Raw genomic sequence first — 22890 nt, 5'->3', positions numbered from 1 at the left:
GCCCGGAGCTGGTGCTGTCCCGCGGGACTGTCCTGCCGCGGACCCCACGGCAGACACCCCCCGCTCCACCGCCCACGCTCACTTCTTGTCGGGGCAGATCCAGTCCCCGTCGCTCACTCGGAAATTCTTGGTCGACATCTTGGGCCCCGCCGAGCCCAGAGCCCAGCGCCGCCGCCGCCGCCGCGGAAGAGGACCGGGGTCCTACGCTGGGCGGGCTGTCCGCCGCGCCTGCGCCCTGACCGCCTCAACGAGCCGGGCCGCCCGCCGGGGGGGATTTTGGTCAGGCAGCGGCTCGGACGCCTCAGCCCGGCTGCGGGAAGGGGGCGGGGATGGGGAAGGAAGGGCGCCCCCCAGCGGGCCGGAGGGCCGCCTGCGGCGGCGAGGAGGTGGCGGCGCATGCGCAGTGCGGGGCGCTCGTGTCGGCGGCCGCCATGGGCGGGCTGAGTGCCTGAGGAGAAAGGGCGGGAGTGGGGCAGGGGGCCGCCATGGGGGCCGGGGAACCGGCCCGGCGGGGCGAGGGAGCCTTCGTCAGCCCTGGAAGGGTGGTGACCGCTCGTGGATGAGCTCATTTGTTCGTGGCAGTTTCTTTTCCTCCAGCTGTTGCTGTGGCTCTGTCATCCCGAAGTCAGAACTGCCCAGGCTCCTCCTCGAGAGCCAGAGAATGCCAGCGTGTAGACCTTCACTTCAGTAAAACAAACTGAGAAACCGTCAGTTGCGGGTATAGAATGAAAAAGAAAGTAAATGGGGTCTCGTTTTCACAGATGAGAGAGCGCGCAAGGTTCAGACTGGCTTCTCAGTGTGATGGTCTCAAGGAAATCCCCATAAGAACACACAGAGCGTTTTAAATATGAACAAGACAGAGCACCGGTATGAATATTAATGTTAGAGTGTTCAAGTAAATCCATTATTTAAAAAAAAACCCAACACTTTTAAAATTACGATTACAAAACCACTCCATGGTTTGCCGGTGGCTGTGTTTCAGCAGCGGGATGCCGGCCTCCATTTCCCAGTCAGTGACCGGGGTGCCCGTGGCCGTGCCCGTGGCCATGGTTGTGGCCGTGGCCGTGGTTGTGGTCGTGGCCGTGGTCGTGGCCGTGGCTGTGCCGGCTGAGTGCAGCTGCCTGGGAGCAGCGCTGGCACGGCTATTCTCTTGGCAGCTCCTCTTTCAAACTGCCTCCGATCCCCTTTCTCTTTTCTTTTTGGACTGGAAATGATCTGGCAAGATCTGCCGCGCTTAGGTTGACCAGCACTACCTAATTAAGTACATGCAATATTTATAGCAAATGTTATTTTCCTGGCAGTTTTTAATCCCTGTCCCTCCTGTGCTGTAGCCACATCCTGTGGAAAAACTATCTGGAATCTGGTTACGGGACTGGTTTTTATCACATCCACTCTCCAGGTCATGAGGCAAGATGACAGTGTTATTGCTAGTTTTATATAAAAGTATAAAACAGCATGGGTGCACTGGAAAGATGCGTTGGGGCATCTGGTTTGTCTGCCGCAGAAGGCTGTGTACAAATTCCCACTTAAAAAATGCCCATAATAATCAGGGAGGACTAAACCTGCACTTTTCTGCAGCCGGAGAAGGTCCCAGGCGAAGGGCTGTGCTGGAATTTTGAACAAGGGCTGTGAAAAGTCTTGCTTTTATCTACCCCAGCATTAGAAGAACAAGGGGAAAGTACCAGGTGAAAAGGAGGTGGTGGCAGGGCAGCTGCTGCAGAGCTCACCGGTCAGGACTGCCCGTACACCAGCAGCAGGTCTTGTGCTGCACTGGTGTTTGTGTACACAGCCTATTTACGAAGTGGTGCTTCACAGACAGGCAGTGCAGCCTGCAAAATTTAAAACCTCGATTAGTAATTTTTTTCTCCAAACGACATTCCTTTATGGCACTGAATAATCAATGTAAGCTTAAACAAGATACCAGCGTCTTAGTGCTGTAGTAGATGGCAACAAATCTTTGGTCACTTTGTCAGCGCCGATCTTTAAAATGAGGTAAATAAAAAAGAGCTTGAAAAAAGCTGGAGGATCCAGTTGCAGCCCACAGCGCCTGGTACAATCCACTCCTGCCATTGTACCGTGTTTTAGTCAGTACAGCAGGTGGCACTTCAGTAACATACATTTTTCCAGGTACTGTTGTTATTGCAGAGTAAAAGTCTGCTTTTTTGTGGAATTCAGGGGAGATATTTTAAATATCGACGTATTGATAACTCTAAAAAAAAAAAAAAGGCATCACTGTCACCATGTATGATTGGCACTGGAAATTGAGTGCAAGATTATCTTTGAGTTGCACATGATACAGAATGTGAAGTTGGCAAAGTGCATCAAGATCCTGTAGTATGCATCTCCGTTCAGACCTCCTACAAGCAGGATTTTTCCACTATCACCTGCCTTTTCCTGGGAAATAGGCACTACCCAGCTGCTCCCTTGTTTTTGCTTGGGGGAGGCTCTGCTTATGTCAGTAGGATTATAGGGAGTAACCAAAACCAGAAGTTGGCCCCTAAAAGTTAATTCATTCCTGTGTACCTTCAGGAAATACCTTTTCATAAGTAACAGGAATATCAATCATAAAGTGTAATATCAGGGAGACAAAAAACACCCAGACCTACAGCACAAATTAATGTGTGATGGAAGGTTTTCTTCATCTTTAATATCCTTCTGCTTATTAAAAAATATTGGCCAAAGCTAGCATGTTAGAAGAAAATCGGTATCTGTTGACTTTAGTAAGAATTGGATTGAACTTCAGCGCACTGAGGAGAGGCATTGTTCTGAAATCCCCGGTTCCTATGGAAATCATGGCTTGTGAATTCGTTACAATACTCTCAGAATTTGGGTCTCTCTCATGCTGGTGTCTGCAGAAACACCGAAGAAGGGTCAGAGCCTGTGCAGAAGAAGTCACAGCCTTCGCGTGGCTTCTGTGCAGATACAAGGGTCGACTTCTACAGAACAAAATTTAAAATGAGCTTGGAGGATACCTCTCTACCTTGAATGATAAAATCCTCATGCTGTTCAGGTCAGAATAAAAACCCCTTAACAGTCATTTCAAGGACAGGAATTTGTTCACAATCCCTGGATTTCCCTTCAGGGAAATCAAGGCATGCAAAACTTACTTTCTACATTAAGAAATGAAACAGAATACGCATCATTTTAAAAATAAGCGCAGGCAAAACTGCAATTCACCTGATAATAATTTCAGGCTTAAATATTTTAAGTTACTAAAATATAATGAGAAGAATATTTAAGTGGCATTTGTTTTCTGCTAAAGGAAACTTCCCAGAGGAGTCTCTGGCCAGGCACCTGCAGCCAGAAGTTTGAAGTGATCAACTGCATTTTGAAACCAGGACCTTTCCCTGTATGTGCAGAGGGGGTGTTTCTGTAACTTCCGTTTGTTCAATTTACTTCAAAAAACAGATATATTAAAAGCTGAAAAGCCAACTGGGGACTGAAAAAAAAATTATTTATCTTTTAATTTATGAATAAAAGCAAGGCCCAAGCAGACAAGATCTTCTACAGTCTGGAGGGACGCTGTGACCAGACACAATCTGGTGTTCAATTCAGTGACTATACAGGATATTCCCTTTATTTAATAAACAGTTAGCTTTACTTAAAGATTTTTGATATGCTGATCTTCTTTTCCTGTGTTTCTTACACAAAGTTTCATTTAAATATCTACTCCCCATTTCAGAATAGCTTGTGAACAATTTTATTGGATTCCTGTTTCTATCACAATACATTTTGGCTTCAAATGTGGGTAAGGAATTGATAATAACCAAGTAAATGAGAAATACATCACCCATCATTTCAACATAATGAAACCGAACAGTTGAGAATGAAAAAATGTACAGAAAACTATTTAATTGGCCTGTCTCTAGACAGCCCATTCCTACCAACAAGCCCTGAAAATCAGTTTTCCTGAAGAAAAACTAAATGGTACAAAGGCCAGCAAGATCAAAGTCAGGTAATTAAATGAAGGTTGCCTGTGCTGCATAGCTCTTTCACTCTGGTTTTCATGTCCCTTCCTGGTATGATGTCTGCATGCCATGCTCTTTATTAAGCAACTTGGGGCACCTATGTTTTTAAGCATCACTTTAAAGCACTTAATACTTTGTTGATGCTTTCCAAGACATAATAATAATAATAATAATTTCAGATCTATGAGTTAAAAGAGTGCAGCATGCTTCCATCAGGTGAAATCTAACTATTATGAAAACCTATTTCTGTTGAAATACACTAAATTATACTGCAAAATAGTGTTTGATTGTTCGTTTTTCAAAGCGCATCACAACTTGACAGATACTTGTTTAAACAAGAAATAGTGAAAATGTGGTGCCTATGTTAGAAAGTGCAAATGCCATAAACCATTCAAGACACTCACAGGTTTGTGATTTACCATGAAATACAAGGACTGCTGTGCTGGAAAGCAGTTTTAGGATATACCATAGCATTTGGAGAGCTGGTCTTTCAAAGTTTGTTTCAATTCTCAAGTGTGACAGACGTTTGGTAATAGAGTTTTTCAAGCAAGTGATGGGTACTGACATGTCGCTCAAACTGACGTGCGTTTGGAGGAAAGATTTTCTTCAACATGTGACCTTTACAGAAAGTTAGACATTGCTTGCCATTTAATAATTTAATAGTTAAAGTATGATTCAAGCCTGCAGAGAGTACATAAAATCACAAAATGAATGTTTTAAATAATAGTTTAAATGTGTTTGGTTTAATAAGAGTTGGCAAATACTTACTAGATCACTTAAACAGGGGGCTAAAAGGGCCTTGAAGAGGTCGCTTAGTCCTCTGCCCTGGTTCAGCGGCACAGTCAGTTCAGGAGACCAGTGATGACAGCTGCCGGTTTAATCCCAGACCAGGCACTCCCCATCTGTGCTCTGTAAACCGCCCTGTAATCCAGCCTCTGTCCTTTATAGCCAAGCAACAAGTAGCAATCAGAGATACTTCTGACCTAAATCTTTCTTTCTGCAGATTAAGGGGACTACTTTTTGTCTTTCCATCAGCTGATATAGAAAAGGCCTGATACTGTTCTCTTTTATTAACATCCTCTGGCACTTGTGGAGGGACTGTTCCTCCTCTCCGTACTTAAAACACCGATTTTTAAAACTTTCCTCCTTGGCATTATTTTCTAGATCTTTGATCATTGCTGTTGCTGAGCTCTTGGCTATCCCCAACGAACCCCGCTCCCTTGGTGCAGTGTGAGGGTGCAGATGCATACCGTGCTCTGGCTGAGGACTGTGAATGAGGTACAAGGACTATTTCATTTTGCTTTTGTGCAGTGCTACTATTTGTGCATATTAAAATCATACTTAGTTTTTTTCCCAAGGGTATCACATCATGAGTACTTGCTCAGTTTATGATTCACCATAGGCCAGTGCCTTTTGTAGTACAGTTGCTCTTCCACTTGTTCACTGTTTGAGACTTGTATGTTTGATTTCTCCCTCTGAAGTCTGGTACTTTGCATGTGGTCTGAGTTGAATTTATTTTTTATTAATTTCAGATCAATTCTCCAAATGCCCAGGTAATTCCGAATACTTAACCGGTCTTTCAAATTTCTTTTGATTTTCTTTTTTGATTCAACCTGGATTGCATTTCCTTAACCTGTGCACATGCATGTCACACAGCTAGGTCACAGGCTTTTCTCAAGTGAAGGTAGATCATACCTGGATATTTCCTCCTGCTTGGTGGAGATGCTGAATGGAGTGAAATGAGGCTTAACATAGAATCATAGAGTCATTGGATCATTTAGGTTGGATATGCAAGTTTTGTTTTCACATAAACCTTGTATATTTTTTGGTACTAGGTATGTTATTTGCTGTTCTGCCACATATTAAATATTTTTACATGTCATTAGTAAGCCAGTAGTGGGAAATACTCTGCCTGAACAGTGTGTGTGAAACCACCTCAGCTTTAAAAGGAGAAGCATGCACGTTCATTGCCTTGACATGCTTTGCATATGAGCCTTCACATCCACCATCAACATGTAATATAGAAATAACATGGAGTTTCAATAGTCAAATGTGCAGGGACAATGAAGATGGATCATATTTTATCATTAAATTTTTACTCCAAAACAATAACAATATAGTCTCTAACCGAGATTTCTCTGTTGTTGACAACAGCCTTTCCTGCAATCAGAATTGTGATACAGATGCATCATTTTGTCCAGCAAATTTTACCTGTCAGGCAGTTGTTTTAATTCTAGTGCTTCTTCTCAGAAATAAATAAGGTGTCATGATACACTTCACTCTTTTGACAGGAAAATCCAGACATGTATTTGCCCACAGTTTAGTTGACATTCGCACTACAGGTTAGGATTTTCTTTTAGAGCCACAGGAGGTCTGGTTTAGGTTTTTAATCTTAATCTCCAAAGCAGATGTAAAATAAAGTAATGTTTTCATCATCATTTAGGAGAAGTAACCTATCCAGCAAAGGTGTATTTCTGGGTACATGAAAGGGTACATTTAAAAGTGACGCTATCCAAGAACTTACACTGTATCTCCAAAACATTGGAAGAATTACTTTTTAATGCAGCAGCTAAATATTCTGTGGCTAGCTAGATCTGACAAGTAGATGTCATAGCTGATGTAATCCAGGGATATTGTTTTTTTTCTAAGAGCAACTAAGATACGTTCTTGAAATTTAAAATTAATACTTTTTTCCCCAAGATTTTCTTTTAAAAAGGAGCCAGTTTGGAAGAAGACGAGTTGCCATGCTCTAGCCAAGTACAGGTTGAGAGGACCAGTGATGATTCCTTGTTAATACATTCAGAGATGGTAAATGTCAATGAAGGATAAGGATTCTCTGACTTGGAGGATAAATGACAGGATCAAATAGTTATGAACTGATCATGAATACACTTAGATAGAAATTAGGAAACAGAGTCTAGACATGCAATAATGAAGGTCTGTAATGGTTTTCCAAATAAAATTGGGGAAGAAGAGTTCTAAATAACTTAAGATGGAGCTTGGTAAACACAAGGAGAGGGTTATTTGATTTGACAGAATACTTACTGGAGAGGGGGAGCTCTGTCTGTGGTATGAGAGTTTCTGAGCATCACATACACTGGCTTATCCCGGGAATTGGAATGGTGACTGGATCATTGTTTTCACTACATGGTGCTGCATGAGTGTGATGCTCAGGGTTCCCCTTAGTCACCTGTGGAGGTCCCAGAGTATTTTTTTCCTCCTTGGCAGGAGGCTTTGTGGCTGCTGCTTCTCCCAGCTTTCTCTGAAGAACTAACTGATGATGATGAGATCTGAAGTCAGGAGAAAAAGTTGCTCAATTTGCCTTTGGTTTTGGAGGATTGCTTTGGTTGCTTTCACAGAGTAAAGCCTTCAGGATTTGACATGGTTGAATAGCCAGCATATCTATATTCCACCCTATGTTTTTTGGTTTTGGATCAATTGCAAAAGTTCTTGCAACTTCCATAACTTTGTATTTCATAGTGCATGTTTTGCATATTAGCTTGTAAGTTTAGAGTAATTAGGAAATCTTTAGTCAATGCACCGAAAAGTCCACCACGGAATTTGTCCTGCCACGACTCTCTCTGTTTTCTGCAGGACACATGCTGTGTGACAGCAAGAGCTTCTCATGCGGGTGGCTTACCCCATGGTTACCCAAGAAACTGCTCTGTGGCTGCTAGTTGCTGGGTTTCTCTCACTTTTTCTCCTGTTCCGCTCCTCTTTTTTCTGACCCACTTCGACATCTTTCAGGAAAGGACTGAAGGATTCCTCTCTGGAATCAGAGGAGTCTGTCAGACAAGAAAAAAACCTGAAGACTTGTCCTGTGTTCCTTTTTTAGCCAGTTGCTGGTGCACCATGGTCTCTGCAGATCATTACGTGAGGACACCGCAGCCTCTTTCCTCTGGTATCTCAGTGTCTCCGGAAAACACAAAAGGCATTTCCAGTATTCAAACCTGATGGTGTAAGCGAGCGGTGGACTGGTTATAATGATGACACATGTGTCAAGTTTGGGAAGGATGATGTCTGAAGGGCTCTGCGCCGGTAGCGGCTCTGTGCTCCCGTGTCACTGAAGGAGTAAGACTCCCAGCAGGAAAAGCAGAAGAGACAGTCTCTAAACCTGCTGCTTAAAGGAAGGAGATGCGTTTAAGAAAAATATACATAAATAGGCCAATATTTATAATTTTCAAAAGGTATATTTGAACACCATGTAGGTGACATGCAGAATAAATAATGCCCTAAGTGACAGCTATAATTGCTGTGGTTCAAAAAAAGCATATTTTGAAGACAAATTTGTTTGAGCAAAAGGATTTAATGGGCAAGTGCAGTAGAAAGAAAGGTGAGGCATGTAAAAAGAAGATCTAATATACATTTTTTAAAAGCCAGGTTTGAAAGGGTTCATCATTTAAGGAGTCATTGTCAAGCAAAACAAGATGTGATTAACCTTTCCCATGCTTGTCCTCCCCTGCTTTTCTTACGCTGCATGGTATCACCACTAATTAGCGTGCGGCTGGAATCGGTGCAATGGGAGGATCTGTTAGATTTCCTCTGCTCAGCCTCTCGAGGAACATTCATCACCATGGCATCTGAGCACCTTGCTGCTGCGAAAGCGCCCGTCTGCAGCAGCACAGCAGGGATATTTCGCTCAGATGTACCTGGAGGGCTTCAGAAGTTTCCAGCTCTTTGTGGGGGTGTTTCTTTGCTTCGTCAAAAACTTTCATTTGTCTTTTCGCAGATTCTGCCCTTGTTGAAATCAACAGCACTGCGTGGAAGATTTTGCAGATCAGTGTTTACTCCTAGAAATTTCATGTTAAGTAGACAAAAGTGTAACTTGGTCACAGAAATAATTAACCCCTTTTGTACCAGTCAATTTTAATCATTATTTTCTACTGTGTACATGTAAGTAAAATGTATTTGGCAAAGTATCACTTACTTTGGCAATCTGCCTCTAAACACAAGTAATACAGTCTGTTCACATGTATCCCAGTTGATGGAAATGTGCCAGTAGTACATTTAAAGGGTAGGGAAAAGTTCCAAAAGAAACTGCACCTAAAAGTTTTTGTACTAATTTTAGCTACAATATTACTATTTTGAGCTATATTTTTGTTGATGAACATTGAATTGTACGTGTTTAGGACTCTGAAGTCAGAGTTAGGCTGCTGACTTCTCCTCCAGTTTCTGAATGGTGTCCTTACACTTGTAGTTCATTGCTGTTGCTTTGCTTTTTGTGTCTTACTGACATGAAATATTTTGCTGCTTCTCCAAATTCTGTTTTGAGAAAATGAAACAAAATAATTTAACAATTTGGTTTAGGTAAAGAACTGAACAAACCCAAAGAGTGAATAATCAGGAGGGTCCTCCATGGTTTGCTCTGTCATTTCCTAGAGGTGCATCTCTGTGACCTGATTCTCAGGATGTCCAAGGACAACCATGAGTGTTCCTTCACTGCCAGGGAATTTGTGAATTCTCATACATTGCTGCTTACCAGCCAGAATGCAAAAGCAATTTTGTGTCCTCATTTCTACAGCCAATTCTGCTACAAATTTGCACATTTCAGTGAAGACAGTCTCTCTTTTTCCAGAACGTTAAATTACAGTAACATCAGACACACAAAGTCATTTTGACAAGTGTCCTATTTACAGAGAAATGAATGGCCACAAAGGAGAAGAATTCTTCCCCCCCCTTCTTTCTTTTATTGTAGAAGAAAACTCTTGAGTAAACTTTGTTTTTCCTTAAACTGCAATTATAAATAGAATAAGGAGTTCAAAGTACAATTTCAGTTCATGTCGTGCTTCAAACCAACATGCCACACCAAACCAAATGAAGTCAAATGAATCCAGACTCAGAGACCACTCTGGAGATGTGCTGGGTCTCCTGGTCGGAAGCTAGAGAGATGTCAGTGGGCTGACAACTCAACAGATAAGTGCTCCGCACCTCCACAAGACAGAACTTTTTTTCCCCAAAGCTTTCTGAGATGTATTCATCACGCTTTTCCATGAGGTTGGATCAGATCCTGAATTCAGCGCAAACTCCTGGCAAGTGGACAATCCAAGCACTGAGTGAAGCAGAGGGGTATACAGAAGGGCTTTCTGAGGTCTCCCACCTGAAGCAGGTCTATCCCCAGCATGGGATCAGGCCAGCCATGGCTTTGTCTAGCTTCATCCCAAACCCTACAGCAAAGCCCAGTACGCCCCCTTCCCCCCAGAAGAAATAAAACCCCACTGGTCCTTCCTGGGGACCTTGGGGAAGGTGCAGTCCTCACCACAGACCACCAGTCTTGCCTTACAAATGCTGGCAAAGCCTGAATGTGTTTCCCCCAAAAATGAGCCCTGGCAGTGTGCATGAGCCACGCTCCCAGGCTTGCACTGGTCCCACCCAGCCTCCTCTCCTTGTTCCTGCAGCTCCAAACCCTGCCTCGGCCAAAAGCAAAATGGTGCTGGTTCAACACATCTGGCTCCATTTAATGCAAGCAGAAATGAATTTTGTCCTTATTGTGTTAGCAGCTATGCTTTTTTGTTAATGACAGAAATTTTGAGTGCTGTGCAAAATCTCTGCGTTGCTATGGTTATAGCACAGCCATTCCCAGACTCTCCCTGAAGTAGCCAGAAATCAAAAAAATCCAAGGGACGCTATGAAAGTAATTCCCAGTAGCATGGGGTTTTCAGATGTTTCTCCTGCTGTCAGTGGGGAATGAAGGTGGCAAACTAGGTTAGTGCCATCGTCTTAGTTTTAAGTAGTACGAAATTCATTTACAGCTGGAAACTTTTCAATTTAAATTACGTCCCGGGAGGTATCCAACTTAAAACTTTGGCGCTAATTTCTACAAGCATGTGCAGTTTTTTCCTCCCAAAGCTAAAGCTATCCACATATTCTCTTATCTCCCCTCTTTCCTTCACTGGTTTTTACCCTGCATGTTCATAGTCTTCTCTGGGTCTTTCTCTGCTGTAAGTGCATCATGAAGAACGATCCCAAGAATCATCCTTACCAACAAACCTGCGAGGAGTCCCTCTGCACCAGGCTGTGAAGTTGCTGCTCTGGTCCCTCGGGTGAGGAGATGTTGCACCCACGTGCTCCCACCCTCCCTCTTCATCTGGAGGACCCGTGGGTCTCCGACCCGGCACCCCAGCCCACCGTGCCAGGTAATTGCTGCTGTGAGGTAATGGAGACTGACAATTTCATCTTTAAGCTATTTATCAGTTGGTGCTCTGCACATCAGGTGTCACAGGAACATGACAACTCTTGTCAGTGAAACAAGAGAGTCCTGTGACAGGCTTTCAATTGAATTTCTTCACCCAGCACTCCCAGCATTAACACTACGTTAAAACAACTTCATTCATTATTCAAAAAAGGAAAAAAACCCCAGTGAGATCCTGACAAAATACATAACTTTTTTTGAATCCTAAAAATGCACCTGATTTTGCTTCTTCGGTGCCTTCAGAATAACCTGTCTGGGTTCATTAAGAACAGCTTTATTTGTTGCCAGCGAATAAGCTAACCACGGGTCATTCTGCCAACGTGTGGGAGTCAGTCGTTTGCTATGAATGATTCATAACTCAGGCTGCTTTTTAATAAAATGCTCATGTTAAAATTCTACATATGCTCAGAAGGAAGAAATAAAAATTCCTCTCTATATTTTCATTAGAATTTATGATAAATGACAACCCGGAGATTTATTCTCTTGTATGCATGTCCTTTCTGCAGATGCACCACACTTGTATACAGGCTTCACTTGGCTGCCCACCATCCCGAAAATCACTCTGTGATGTTGCTCCCATACAAACATTTTAGAGAGACAGTTAAGTCTGACTTTCATCTTATATTAAAAAAAATTACTGAAATAGAAGAAGTGAAGGCTCCAGGAGGTGGCATTGTTCATGTGCCTTCTTCCCTAGGAAAAGACAAAGGCAGTAGTATCAGTGGTGTGACCCATGACTTCTCTCCACTGAGAAAGCAGCAGTGCATCATCACCGAGTCACTGTAGTTCTAAGCTACACACTTTGTATATTCATGACATGTTTTTCCTAACTCGGGAGTGTTTGGTTATTAAGCATAACACCATGCTCTTCCAAGGTGCAAGTGAAGCAGAAAACCTAGCAACGCTGTCCCAGATTTACTGGGGAAAGGTGCTCAGACAAACCCGAGAAACAAAGCATGAGCAGTGGCAGTGCCAAGAGCTGACACATGGCATGTTTGCTGCCTTCTGTTATACCTCATTTGTCCCCCAAAAGTAATACAGAGAAGGGGCATCGCCCTTATATCCGCCAATTATTGCATGGCCCAGAAACAGAAGTCCCTGGGCTGCAGGGCTTTAAGATGTCTCCCCAAAGCCTGCTCTCAGACCGCACCAACTAACTGCAGTAATGCAGATTTCCAGTTTCAGTCTGCTTTGCCAGGGGCTGCTGGTCTGCACTCGCCTGGCAGTGCCAGTTCCCTAAACTACTCCAGTCGTTCACCTGTATTTCTGTCCGGGACATGGGGGACGTTCCTTTTATCTCCCTCAGCTGCACAGCTGTCCTCTGCCATCCCCTGCCACGGACCGTCCAGCACCGTCTCTAGCAGCAAAGTCCTGAGCCTCCATTGGCTTTCACTATAGACTGGTTTGTTCTGCATCTCTTACCACATCCCTATGGTAAGAAAGCCAAGACATCGGATATGTGAGCAAAAACCTGCTATTAATTTTGGTAAATCTCTTTACTGCAAGGCAAAAGTTCCTTTTCCTTCATGCACCTTCTTTTGCAAGCCCTTTTCCTCCCCAAATTCAAGTTCTGCTCGATTGCAGCAATTGCTCAAGTATTGGTAGGAGAGTGGGGTGGGGTGGTTGGGATACTATGGAGCTGCTTTCTGCCTTCAGCAGGACTACAGCTTTCCCTTCTGCCCCTAAAATGTAGGAGGGAAAAAGGTGTCGGTTGTACCTGTTTACATAGATTGGCTTTATGCAGAAGAATTAGTATTCTGCATGGGACCACAAACATAAATTGTTATAGCAGGTCCCCAATGAGTCCTTTATGAAACAAAACATATTGTGCTTGAACCTGTTCATTTAAAGCCCCAATTAACAAATTGATAGCTGCTTATGTCTTTCTCTTCACAACTGCTGAATGATGTGGTACAGATCCCATTCAGGAGCGTAATGGCAATGAACAGCAGGGCTTAATGTGCTGCAGTTTGCCCTTTGATCTTAGATCATTGCAGAAAGGCTTTACCAGAGAATTAGCTTTCCTTTTCTCCTGTACTTTAACTTTGAAGAATGTTTTTCCTGCAAATATTTTTCTCATGTAAACTTCAGTAGTCTGTCTTTGCTTGGATGCTGCATATAATTCCATTTTATTAATGACTATTCACCCCTCTCGCTCTACCGCTCTGTTCTCCAGCCTTACTCCTGACCCAGAGGGTTCAAACAGATGTCCACAGATTTCTGCGTCCAATCTAAACACTTTCTTCGGGGGTGCAGTTGTTTGTAAGAAGATATCCAGTTCTGACTTACAGGCCTCTGAGGATGGAGAATGACATCTGCTAATCTGTTTCAATGGTTATCTTTTTTTTCAGAAGTGCATGCTGTCATATATATATTTTAATTACTGGGTCTTTATTCTTTGTTTGTTTGATCCAAATATCTCAGAAAACCAATTTTTATACCCAAAGACCCTGTGAGTCTCTTTGGTTTATGTGGAAGGGTGCTGTAATATCAATAAAATAAGAACCAAGAGTGCTCTTGAGATTTAATAGCCACTGTAAGTACTAGTCTAACTCCATTGCCTTCAATAGCACTGCTGAGGAGAAGTGACTATAGGAGAAAGGCCAGGATGTTATGGTTTGCTTGTTTAAAAGTAGAGAACTAAATAGAATGTAGGCAGATGGATATGAGGTCATTCAAAACTCATATCAAGTAACACAATGAAGTGAATTGGATGGAAGTTTCATGGCAATCATTGCGAGGGAGCTGATGCCTCTCTAAGTTGCATGGCAACACGCTCAAGACAAAAATAAAACACCCATATGGCTTTGAAAATCTGATTTATTTCTGAGGTAAAATAGTGGGGGTTTTGTTTCTTTAAGGTTAAAGTCTCCTGAGTGAAACGAGTAAGTCCGCTGACACTGGAAAATGTTGCCAAGTTTTGAATTTTTCAAGGATTCCTATGTATATGTGCACTCCCATTCTCACTGCCTCTTCATCTGCTCTGCTCTGCACTTGACCAGTTCCTTCTCAGCTTTGGCTGATCTTGACAATTCCCTTTTTTAAGTTGTTCTTCCAACTCCTGGGTTTTTTTTAAACAATTTTTTTTATTCTGAATTGTTTTAATGGATGGAGAACAACACCTCAAGTCATTCCTGTAGAGTGGGAGTCTCAGGGCATTGGTCTTGCCTTGCATACTCTGCTGATGCTGACACATTTCTCAGAACAAAGCCAGGTTGGTTACTGCAGCTTGTGCTGCAGGAGGAAAACAGGAAAAATGTCCCCTCACACAAACGGGAGCTGATTGTGTTGCTACAAAGGACTCCAGTGCCCGAGACACTGCAGACTGCCAGGCATAAGAACTATGAATCATCTTTGCTTACTACTTGGAATTGTCTTTGGGCAAACAACTATAAAAATGCCGGTTATTGTCTTTTTACAGTTTGCTCCTCAAGCAAGAAGACACAGTGGCTCACAGGGAGGGGAAAGTGTGGGTCCAGGAATCAGATCTTGATCCCAGCATGGTGAGGGGCAAGGCTGAACGTACAGGTGCAGCTTGGGTGATGCCATCCCCTCAGCTAGCCAAGGGCAGTCACTTCAGCAGCCTCCCGAAGGGACAGACCCGTGCCAGTTGATGTCCACGTGGGCATGAGAAATTCCTGCCTATTGCGAACGAGGGGCTTTAAGCAAATCAAGCTCGTCGCAGGTTTGCATTACTGTCCCCAGTTTCCAGCCTGGGAAGATCAGGTGAAAGCAGAGTGTTTGAGTGGGTCCGTGGAGGACTTTGTGTCTCCTTGGTACAATGTCAAAGTGTCTTTGATTACTTGGGGTGCAAATAAAGACCTATTAAAGCGGTTATAAGCACCTGCAGCATGTCTTGCTGTATGTCATAGAATCATAGAATGGTTTGGGTTGGAAGGGACCTTTAAAGGTCATCCAGTCCAGCCCCCCTGCAATGAGCAGGGACACCTTCCACTGGACCAGGTTGCTCAGAGCCCCGTCCGACCTGATCTGGAAGGTTCCCAGGGATGGGGCATCTACCACCTCTCTGGGCAACCTGTGCCAGTGTTCCACCACCCTCATTGTAAAAAATGTCTCCCTTATGTCTGTTATCCCTTGGGCATGTGCAGGTGGGATGCAGTTATTGCCACTGGTGGGGATGCGGCTGAGGCCGGGCGCTGGTGACCACTTCCAGCAGGTGTCATTGCTGGGCTGTGATGGTCCCCTCCAGCCCTGCCTGCACTTCTTGGGGATGGACCATAAATATTCAGTACCGGATACACTGAGATGTAAAATAGCAGGTGCAACAAATCTGTGGTGAGGATATGTTTAATGGGTGAAGGATTCAATATTCTATCTACTGAGCAAATAACTGCATATAAAAACTCGATCTGTAGCTTTTTATGAATGTTGGTGTTTTTTAATATAAAACCATAATTTATTTTAAAAAGTACAGATACTCTTGTTGTGGAAGATGGCTTTGTACAATTAAATGGAAAAATGGATTAAAGGCATTGATAAAAATGTAAATATTTGAGTAATTTTAGGTTTCATCTGAGTACATTCAGAACAAAAACACTTGTCCTGTGAAGTTCTTCATGTTCCATTCCCTACAGTAAAATTCTTGCTAGCAATTACGCTTTTTCTTTTGGCCTATTCTTCCTTTGTTTCCATTTCCCCCTCTCTTTTCCCCTAGCTCCTATAGCTTCTTATGCTTCAAGAGCAGCTCTTGATTTCAAGGGAAATGCTGCCACATCTCCATGTGAACCAAGTACCTCATCAGCTTCCCTCAGTATAGTTTACTGGAAAACAATGCCAAGTATTTCCATTTATTTCCCCATAATGCCTCTACAACACCCCCCAGTCCTCGTCTTATCTTTCATTGGCTACCATTTGTAGGAGTCTTGACATTTATACAGTAAAATTCCAATATTTAGATCAATTTGTGCTTTACAGATCTGATTCAATTACCAATGAAATCAACGGATGTCTTGACTTCTACCAGAAACTTTCACGCTGACCAGATCTTCCGCTCCTTCACATTTGTGATGGCTGAGATTTTATAAACAAATGTGTTTTGATCAAAAGCTACTTAATAAAGATAATTTGATTAGCTGCTCTCTGAAATAATTGTATCTGTAGCTAATGCAGCAGGCCCAGTTCAAAGCTAGTATAAGTGGGCAAAACTTAATGGAAAGCAAAGATGAATTTACCCCATTTACCTTAAGTTGCAGGTGACATCATGTGGAATATATGGTGCATACGAGGCTGTATGGGCACGGAGCCAGCAGCCAGCTGCTGGATACTATACTGGTCAAGGCCTTACGTCCTCCCTTGTCTGCATTGGGCAGCGTCTGCCCTGGTTTATACGGTGATTACTGGGAAATATGCATCCAGCCTTTCTCATCTCTATGGCTGCTGGAAAATGGTGATGCTCTGTCTCCTCTGCAGAATCCCCCGATGAGCCTTGTTTGTCCAAACCTCCCATCAAATAGATGCCGTATGCAGTCAGTCTGCTGGGTGCAAGTGAGTATTTCAGTTTTCTGTGGAGAAGATGACTGTGCGTGTGGCAGTTTAGCCTGCACGCTGCCCGAAGAGCTGCTGATGCCACTGCCTGTGTCAAGGGCCACTGGGGAGAAAATGCAGTTGTGGGGTGGGATTAGGTTCCTCTCCTACTCCAACAGGAACCTCCATGTCTCCTGTAGCTGGACAATTTCCAGAGCCTGAGCCGGTTCCACTGAGATTAATGTCAGATCTGTTGTAAACCACAACGAGTATTGAACAAGACATGGTGGGAGATATTGTCCTTATCTGCTGGGCAGTCATATGCTGACATCCAATATTGTCAGACGGTGGAGTCCTGCAGAGCAGCTCGGTGGAACAGCCTCCTGCCCAGCTGGAGGATGGTGGCCTGGAAGAGAAGGACTGTGGGAAATGGAGGTTGGTTCCACATGAGATGGTCAACCCTACCCAACATCTCTGGTTGGTCCTGTAGGATAATCCTCCATCTCTCATTACGGTGGCTGTGCCCGTTTCATTTATTTGTCAGATGAGTAAAGAAAAGGATGAATCAGTCAATCAGCCATACTTACGAAGAGCCACACAAAGCAGTGATACAGTTGATTAAACCTTGTTCTCAGAGTAAAGTTAACAGAAGCTAATTATAAAGCTTAAAGAGGAAATCTTGTGCGCTCTCGCGCCAACGCTCTGGCTTGATTGGAACGCACTGAACTGCTTAATCAGAGTGAGGATCGGGGACACGGTGCCACATCCCAGACTCTGCCTGTGAAGATGTTACCTGCTGGTACCCCAGGTGAGATGCTCTCGGCATGGATTTTTTTCTGAAGAAGTCATTAATGGTTATGTGCAACAGATGCTTCACAGAAATGGTCAGGAATACATTTTATTGTCAAGGTGCAGTGAGTACTGTGTGCAGAGTAGGGTCTTCTGGCAGGGTCTGACAGTCTCGCGTAAAGACGTATTTAGGTGGGGTTTACAGAGCTCTCTGGAAATTTTAACCTGAGGTCAGTGGTCTAAAGGAGGACTTCAGCCTTCTGGAGGTGACTGTGCTGCTGAAGAGACTGTGGGAAGAGCTTCTGATTGATGCGGTGATGCTAGGGAAGGTAGTGGGCTCCATATGAATAGCTCCGAGGACTGAGAGTTTCGGCGGAGAACCAAGGGAGAAGATGACTCCCGCTAAACAGGGGGCAGAGATTCACTGAGAAGGTCTGTGAAACGACTGGGAAGACAGAAGATCTGGCTCGAGTGAGGCAAAGAACTGGGAGCGACAGAGAAATACTATTCGCATTTGGGAGGAGCTTCAGACCTGACCCTGACCCGTCTTTGATAAAAGCTGTTGCATTTCCCCAAACCATCTGCTTCTTAAGATCAAACCCTTTATACTTGATCTCAGACAACAATAATCAACACTTTAAAAGTCAAATTGTCACAGATTTTTCTACAAACTTTATACGCAAATGACTTCAATGCCATTGAAATGCAAAGATAAGTTTGAAAAGAGTTATTTTCAGAATAACTCTAGTCTAAGTAAAGTATTTTCAGCTAGAACTATCCTACATACTCAGCCCTTTTGCTGTGTAAATTTTACTTGTTATTTATTATATTTTGCTGTGTACACTTATTTTAACCCATATAGGTTTTTGCGGGGTAAAGCTGGGGTATAGTGGCTCAGTATACTAATGTGGGCAAAGAGCACAATCATGATTTATGGACAGGCTTACCTATTATTTAGGTACTTTTTGTAGGCTGACTTACATTCTTATTGTATTACAGTTACTTCTCATCAGTAATGAAAATATGTCCCTCTTATCCCCCACAGAAAGCTTTGTATTTTCTGGCATGTTTGAGGAAACGATCTAGCGTGTATCAATAAAGACAGCAATAATTGCCATGGGCTTACTGTTGTTTATGCAGAAGAAATTTCTGTTATTCATTGTGGGCTGTCAGATGTAAGACATCATGCAAATGGAGTGAATCTCAGAAATAATTCTCGTATGGCTAGAGCAGAACTCCCAGAAATATTTATCTTACTAAGAAGAAAATACAGAAAATGATACAGTAGCTATTGCAAAAGCAATAAATATGTACCACAGTATTAGCTACAATTGTTCAGAAAGATCACTTGATTGCAGTAGCAAAGTGCTGCATGGTTAAAGTGAACTGTCTTGATGTAACAGAAGTTTTATGGATACATACACCATTATTAACTATTATTATGTATACTAACACATACTGATAATTAATTACTCTTTCAAATGAGATAACAATCAAAGCCTTGATTTAAAAGCACATATATTTCTCTGTGTTTTCTCTCTGACCTCTAATATTTCAAAGCATGAAAATACTGATGTTCTAGTAATTGGCTGTTACTGCATTGCTAATCCATGAGCTACTTGATTATGGTCAAGACAGTGATGGGCTGAGTCATGACTGAGAACAGGAAAATGTATTCAATGTACTGAAATCAGATGGGTTGAACTTTGACTATGCATCATCATTTGCAGTTGCTACTGCTAGTGTTAACTTTGGGAAACATCATATTGCCTAGAAATTAATAAAAAATGAAAATAAATGTTGTTTCCAGACGATCCTAAGCATAACTGAAAGGGTGGAAATTGATAAATAAATTGTCAAGTTTATGAACTGTTTGTCTGAAAAAGACTGCGCAGCACAAGTTTTAATACTGTGCATGTGGATGTGTGCGTGTGTGAATGCATATAACAAGAGAGACCTGTACTGCTACCTTCACAGCCAAGTCTTCTTAGTTTTTTAAAACTTGGCAAATTTATTATTCTCAGTCCTACCTCAAACACAGCAGTAGAAGAGCCATTTTCTTTGTATAAGCTGCTTGCAACAATCTGCTGTATGTTGATTGTGTTATGGGTGAGCTTCAAATATGAGCACATTTCAGTTGTACAGGGAAAGTGTTTTAGTAATTAATTTTAAAAAGTCCCTGGATGTGTTGAAAGGAGTTAAAATGAATAATGAATCTATTTTTAAATAATGCATTGAAATTTATCATAAACTGAGGGCATTCAAATATAGGAATGCGAGATACATGAAGAAAATCTGTATTTTTCATCATATAAAGCATTACTCTGTTGTATGGCTCTGTGCGTGTGGCTTAAATGTGAGACTTAAAGTTTAGAAAACACATTTTTACTGTGAGGGTAGTCAGACACTGGAAAGCATTGCCCAGACCAGCTCTGGGGTCTCCATCGTTGGAGATACTTGAGCCCGACTGGAGGCGGTCCTGGGCAGCCCGAGCAGGGCTTGGACCAGACGATCTCCAGAGGTCCCTGTCCCCCCCGCCCTCCTGTGATTCCGTTTCCATCCCCGAGAGATGCACAGTGCAATGCTGAGGAGAACGGAGAGGGCTGTATTCCTGCTCAGACTGTTTTAAGTGAATCAGGTCAGAATTACGATGAACAAGCTTCCAACGTGAAAATTCCCAATCAGTGATCAATTTATATACGAACAGGTTAGTCCAACTTGGATCTTTGAGACTTATATACTATTTCAAATCCAACCTCTCTTTCCATTTGGATACTCACCGGAGTATCACTGCAGCTGAAGAGAGAAAGGTTGGAAGTTCTCCTTTCAGGCTAAGGCAATACCAATGGCCAAGCTGGACGACTGCTGGAGAATGAATACTTCTGTCCCATCGTGCTGAGAGAGACCTTCTTATCTCACCGGATAAAACACCTCTGAAGAGTAAGTAATCAGTAGTAAATCCATTTCCGAGACTAAATCTGCTCCTTTGGACTTCTGAAAAGATGTCTCAGAACGTTTATTAATTCTCTTTGCTATGTATTATATTTTTGTTGTTTCATTTTAGCTGTATTTTTTCACTAAAATGAAAGTCATCTGCATATCCTTTATTCCAGGATTAGCTCTTTTTATTTTATTTTCCCAGCAGACTGATTGTCAGTTATGTTTCAACAGCTTCAACTGCTGATGGATTTCTACACAGCTGCCTGGGCATCTGTGGCAATGAAATATGAATGTGTTTCAACAAAATCCAAAGACTTCTGCTAGGCGTGGCAGTTATCCACAAGAATAGTTTTCTGGAAAATGTTTGCACGTTCTTCAAATGTAGCCTGATGAATTATTTAAGTTAGAGGTCATTTATCCCCAAGAAACTGTAGGTATTATTCTTTGGGTCTTAGTTAAAAAAATATAAATCCTCCCTTTAAGAAATCTTTATATTTCAAGCTTCATTCTCACAGAAGTCAGAAGATACAAATCTGAAAATTGGAGACCTATAAGAAACAAAAAAGTCCTCCTCAAAGGCATGACACATAATGCCTTACAGAGTTCTGAGCTTGAGGAGGAAAGGAATGAATGAGAAGGGAAAAAAGGATTATTTTCAGTGTGTTTTGATTTTAGCCGCTTATGATTCAATGCTCTGTATATTAACAGTAGATACCTGGAGGTGATAGGCTCTGTGTGGATACTTCTGGAGATTAATATCCACATCAGATAATATAGGTAAAGCGAAGCTATTTCTTTTTACCTAGAAGAGATAGAGATGGTGTATAAATCTTGTGGAAAAACAGCACGTAATCCTTTTCTAAAACACACGCTAAGGAGGAAAAAAAACCAAACCCTTGCAGCCCAAGGTGAATCTAAGGGATCGTTAGTGTTCCAATGGTGCCCACGTTGGAGCTGCCGTCGGCGTGGAGCTCGCTAATGCACCTTTTGCGCTTGAGAGGCAGGCCTGCCCAGGAGCGATTCCTCCCCATGGCTGAAGCGTTGTGGCGTTCTTCCAAGTGACCGTTTCGTGATAGGGAAAAGCCCCTCCCTGGGCATCTTGGAAGTAAAAATACAGTGTGAAACCCTGCTCTAGAAGAGCAAGTCTAGTGGATGAACATGGCTTGTAAGGGCCAAAGTAAGGAGTTTATCACAGAAACAATAATGTGTGACGCTTCTATAGCATATTCTTCTAAAGATCTTGAAGTAACACACAGAGGAAGGTGAGCCGGAGTCTCTGTTCACTCTCTTCCTCTCAATGCAGTGACTTCCAGGTCTGTTGGTTCCTCATGCCATGCTATAAAGAAAACACAGTTACTGCTCAGCAGCTTCAGATTTGTATTGTTTGTATCATTTGTACTAGAGGATGGAAAACTGAATCTGAGCCAGCGATGTGCACTCGCAGCCCAGAAAGCCAATTGTATCCTCGGCTGCATCAGAGGAATTGTGGCTAGCAGGTCGAGGGAGGTGACTTTCCCCACCTACTCTGCCCTCGTGAGACCCCACCTGCAGTCCTGCGTTCAGCTCTGGGGCCCCCAGCATCAGAAGGACGTGGACCTGCTCGAGTGAGTCCAGAGGAGGTCCATGAAGATGATCAGAGGGCTGGAGTACCTCTCCTATGAGGACAGGCTGAGAGAGTTGGGGTTGTTCACCCTGGAGAAGAGAAGGCTCTGGGGAGACGTTACAGCAGCCTTCCAGTACCTAAAGGGGGCTTGCAGGAAAGAAGGGGAGGGACTCTTTATCAGGGAGTGTGGTGACAGGACAAGGGGTAACAGTTTTAAACTGAAAGAGGGTAGATTTAGATTAGATATTAGGAAGAAATTCTTGACTGTGAGGGTGGTGAGGCACTGGAGCAGGTTGCCCAGAGAGGCTGTGGATGCCCCATCCCTGGGAGTGTTCAAGGCCAGGTTGGATGGGGCTTGGAGCAACCTGGTCTAGTGGGAGGTGTCCCTGCCCATGGCAGGGGGGGTGGAATGAGGTGATCTTTAAGGTCCCTTCCAACCCAAACTATTCTAGGATTCTATGATCGTGCAGTCTGAGAGATATTTGGTAGAATCACATGGAGCAGTGGAATTTGACTGTGTATATTTACAGTTGTCCAGCAACTGTACTGTACAGTTGTATAGTAAAAGATGCTCTAGTGAAAGATGCCCCTGCCCTTAGCAGGGGGGTTGGACTAGATGATCTTTAAATGTCCCTTCCTACCCAAACCATTCTATGATACTATGATTCTAAGCCTAATGTAGGATGAGAAAAGAGTTTTTTTCTGAAGAAAATCCACACTCCTGTGCTTTCGGGAATGCCCAGGAAGATCCTCAGAAGAAAAGCTACAAACTAACTGAACTGGGAATTCGTCTTCCAACTCACTTCATAATAATGTTATCATTAAATAGCTGCTTTAAATGTTTAATAAAAGGTATCTATAAATTGCTGTAACAGCATTGTTTACTGTTTGCATTACCTCTCTCAACCTGGTTCATT

General features: G+C 42.9%; 1 protein-coding gene across 1 annotated transcript in view; it reads right to left on the bottom strand.

Moving 5' to 3' along the window:
* ZRANB2 (zinc finger, RAN-binding domain containing 2) overlaps positions 1 to 195 on the bottom strand; it is a 10471-nt gene extending 10276 nt beyond the window's left edge. Inside the window, exon 1 of the mRNA XM_010561497.1 lies at positions 83 to 195. Coding sequence (XP_010559799.1) covers positions 83 to 138 — 56 coding nt within the window. The 5' untranslated portion in view covers positions 139 to 195. The remainder of the gene's footprint in view (positions 1 to 82) is intronic.
* Between the last annotated feature and the right edge of the window lie 22695 nt (positions 196 to 22890).

The sequence above is a fragment of the Haliaeetus leucocephalus genome, unplaced genomic scaffold (genome assembly GCF_000737465.1).
Source record: "Haliaeetus leucocephalus isolate CR32 unplaced genomic scaffold, Haliaeetus_leucocephalus-4.0 Scaffold147, whole genome shotgun sequence".
In the NCBI taxonomy this organism is placed as follows: domain Eukaryota; kingdom Metazoa; phylum Chordata; class Aves; order Accipitriformes; family Accipitridae; genus Haliaeetus; species Haliaeetus leucocephalus.
This window is presented reverse-complemented; position numbering and strand designations above follow the sequence as displayed.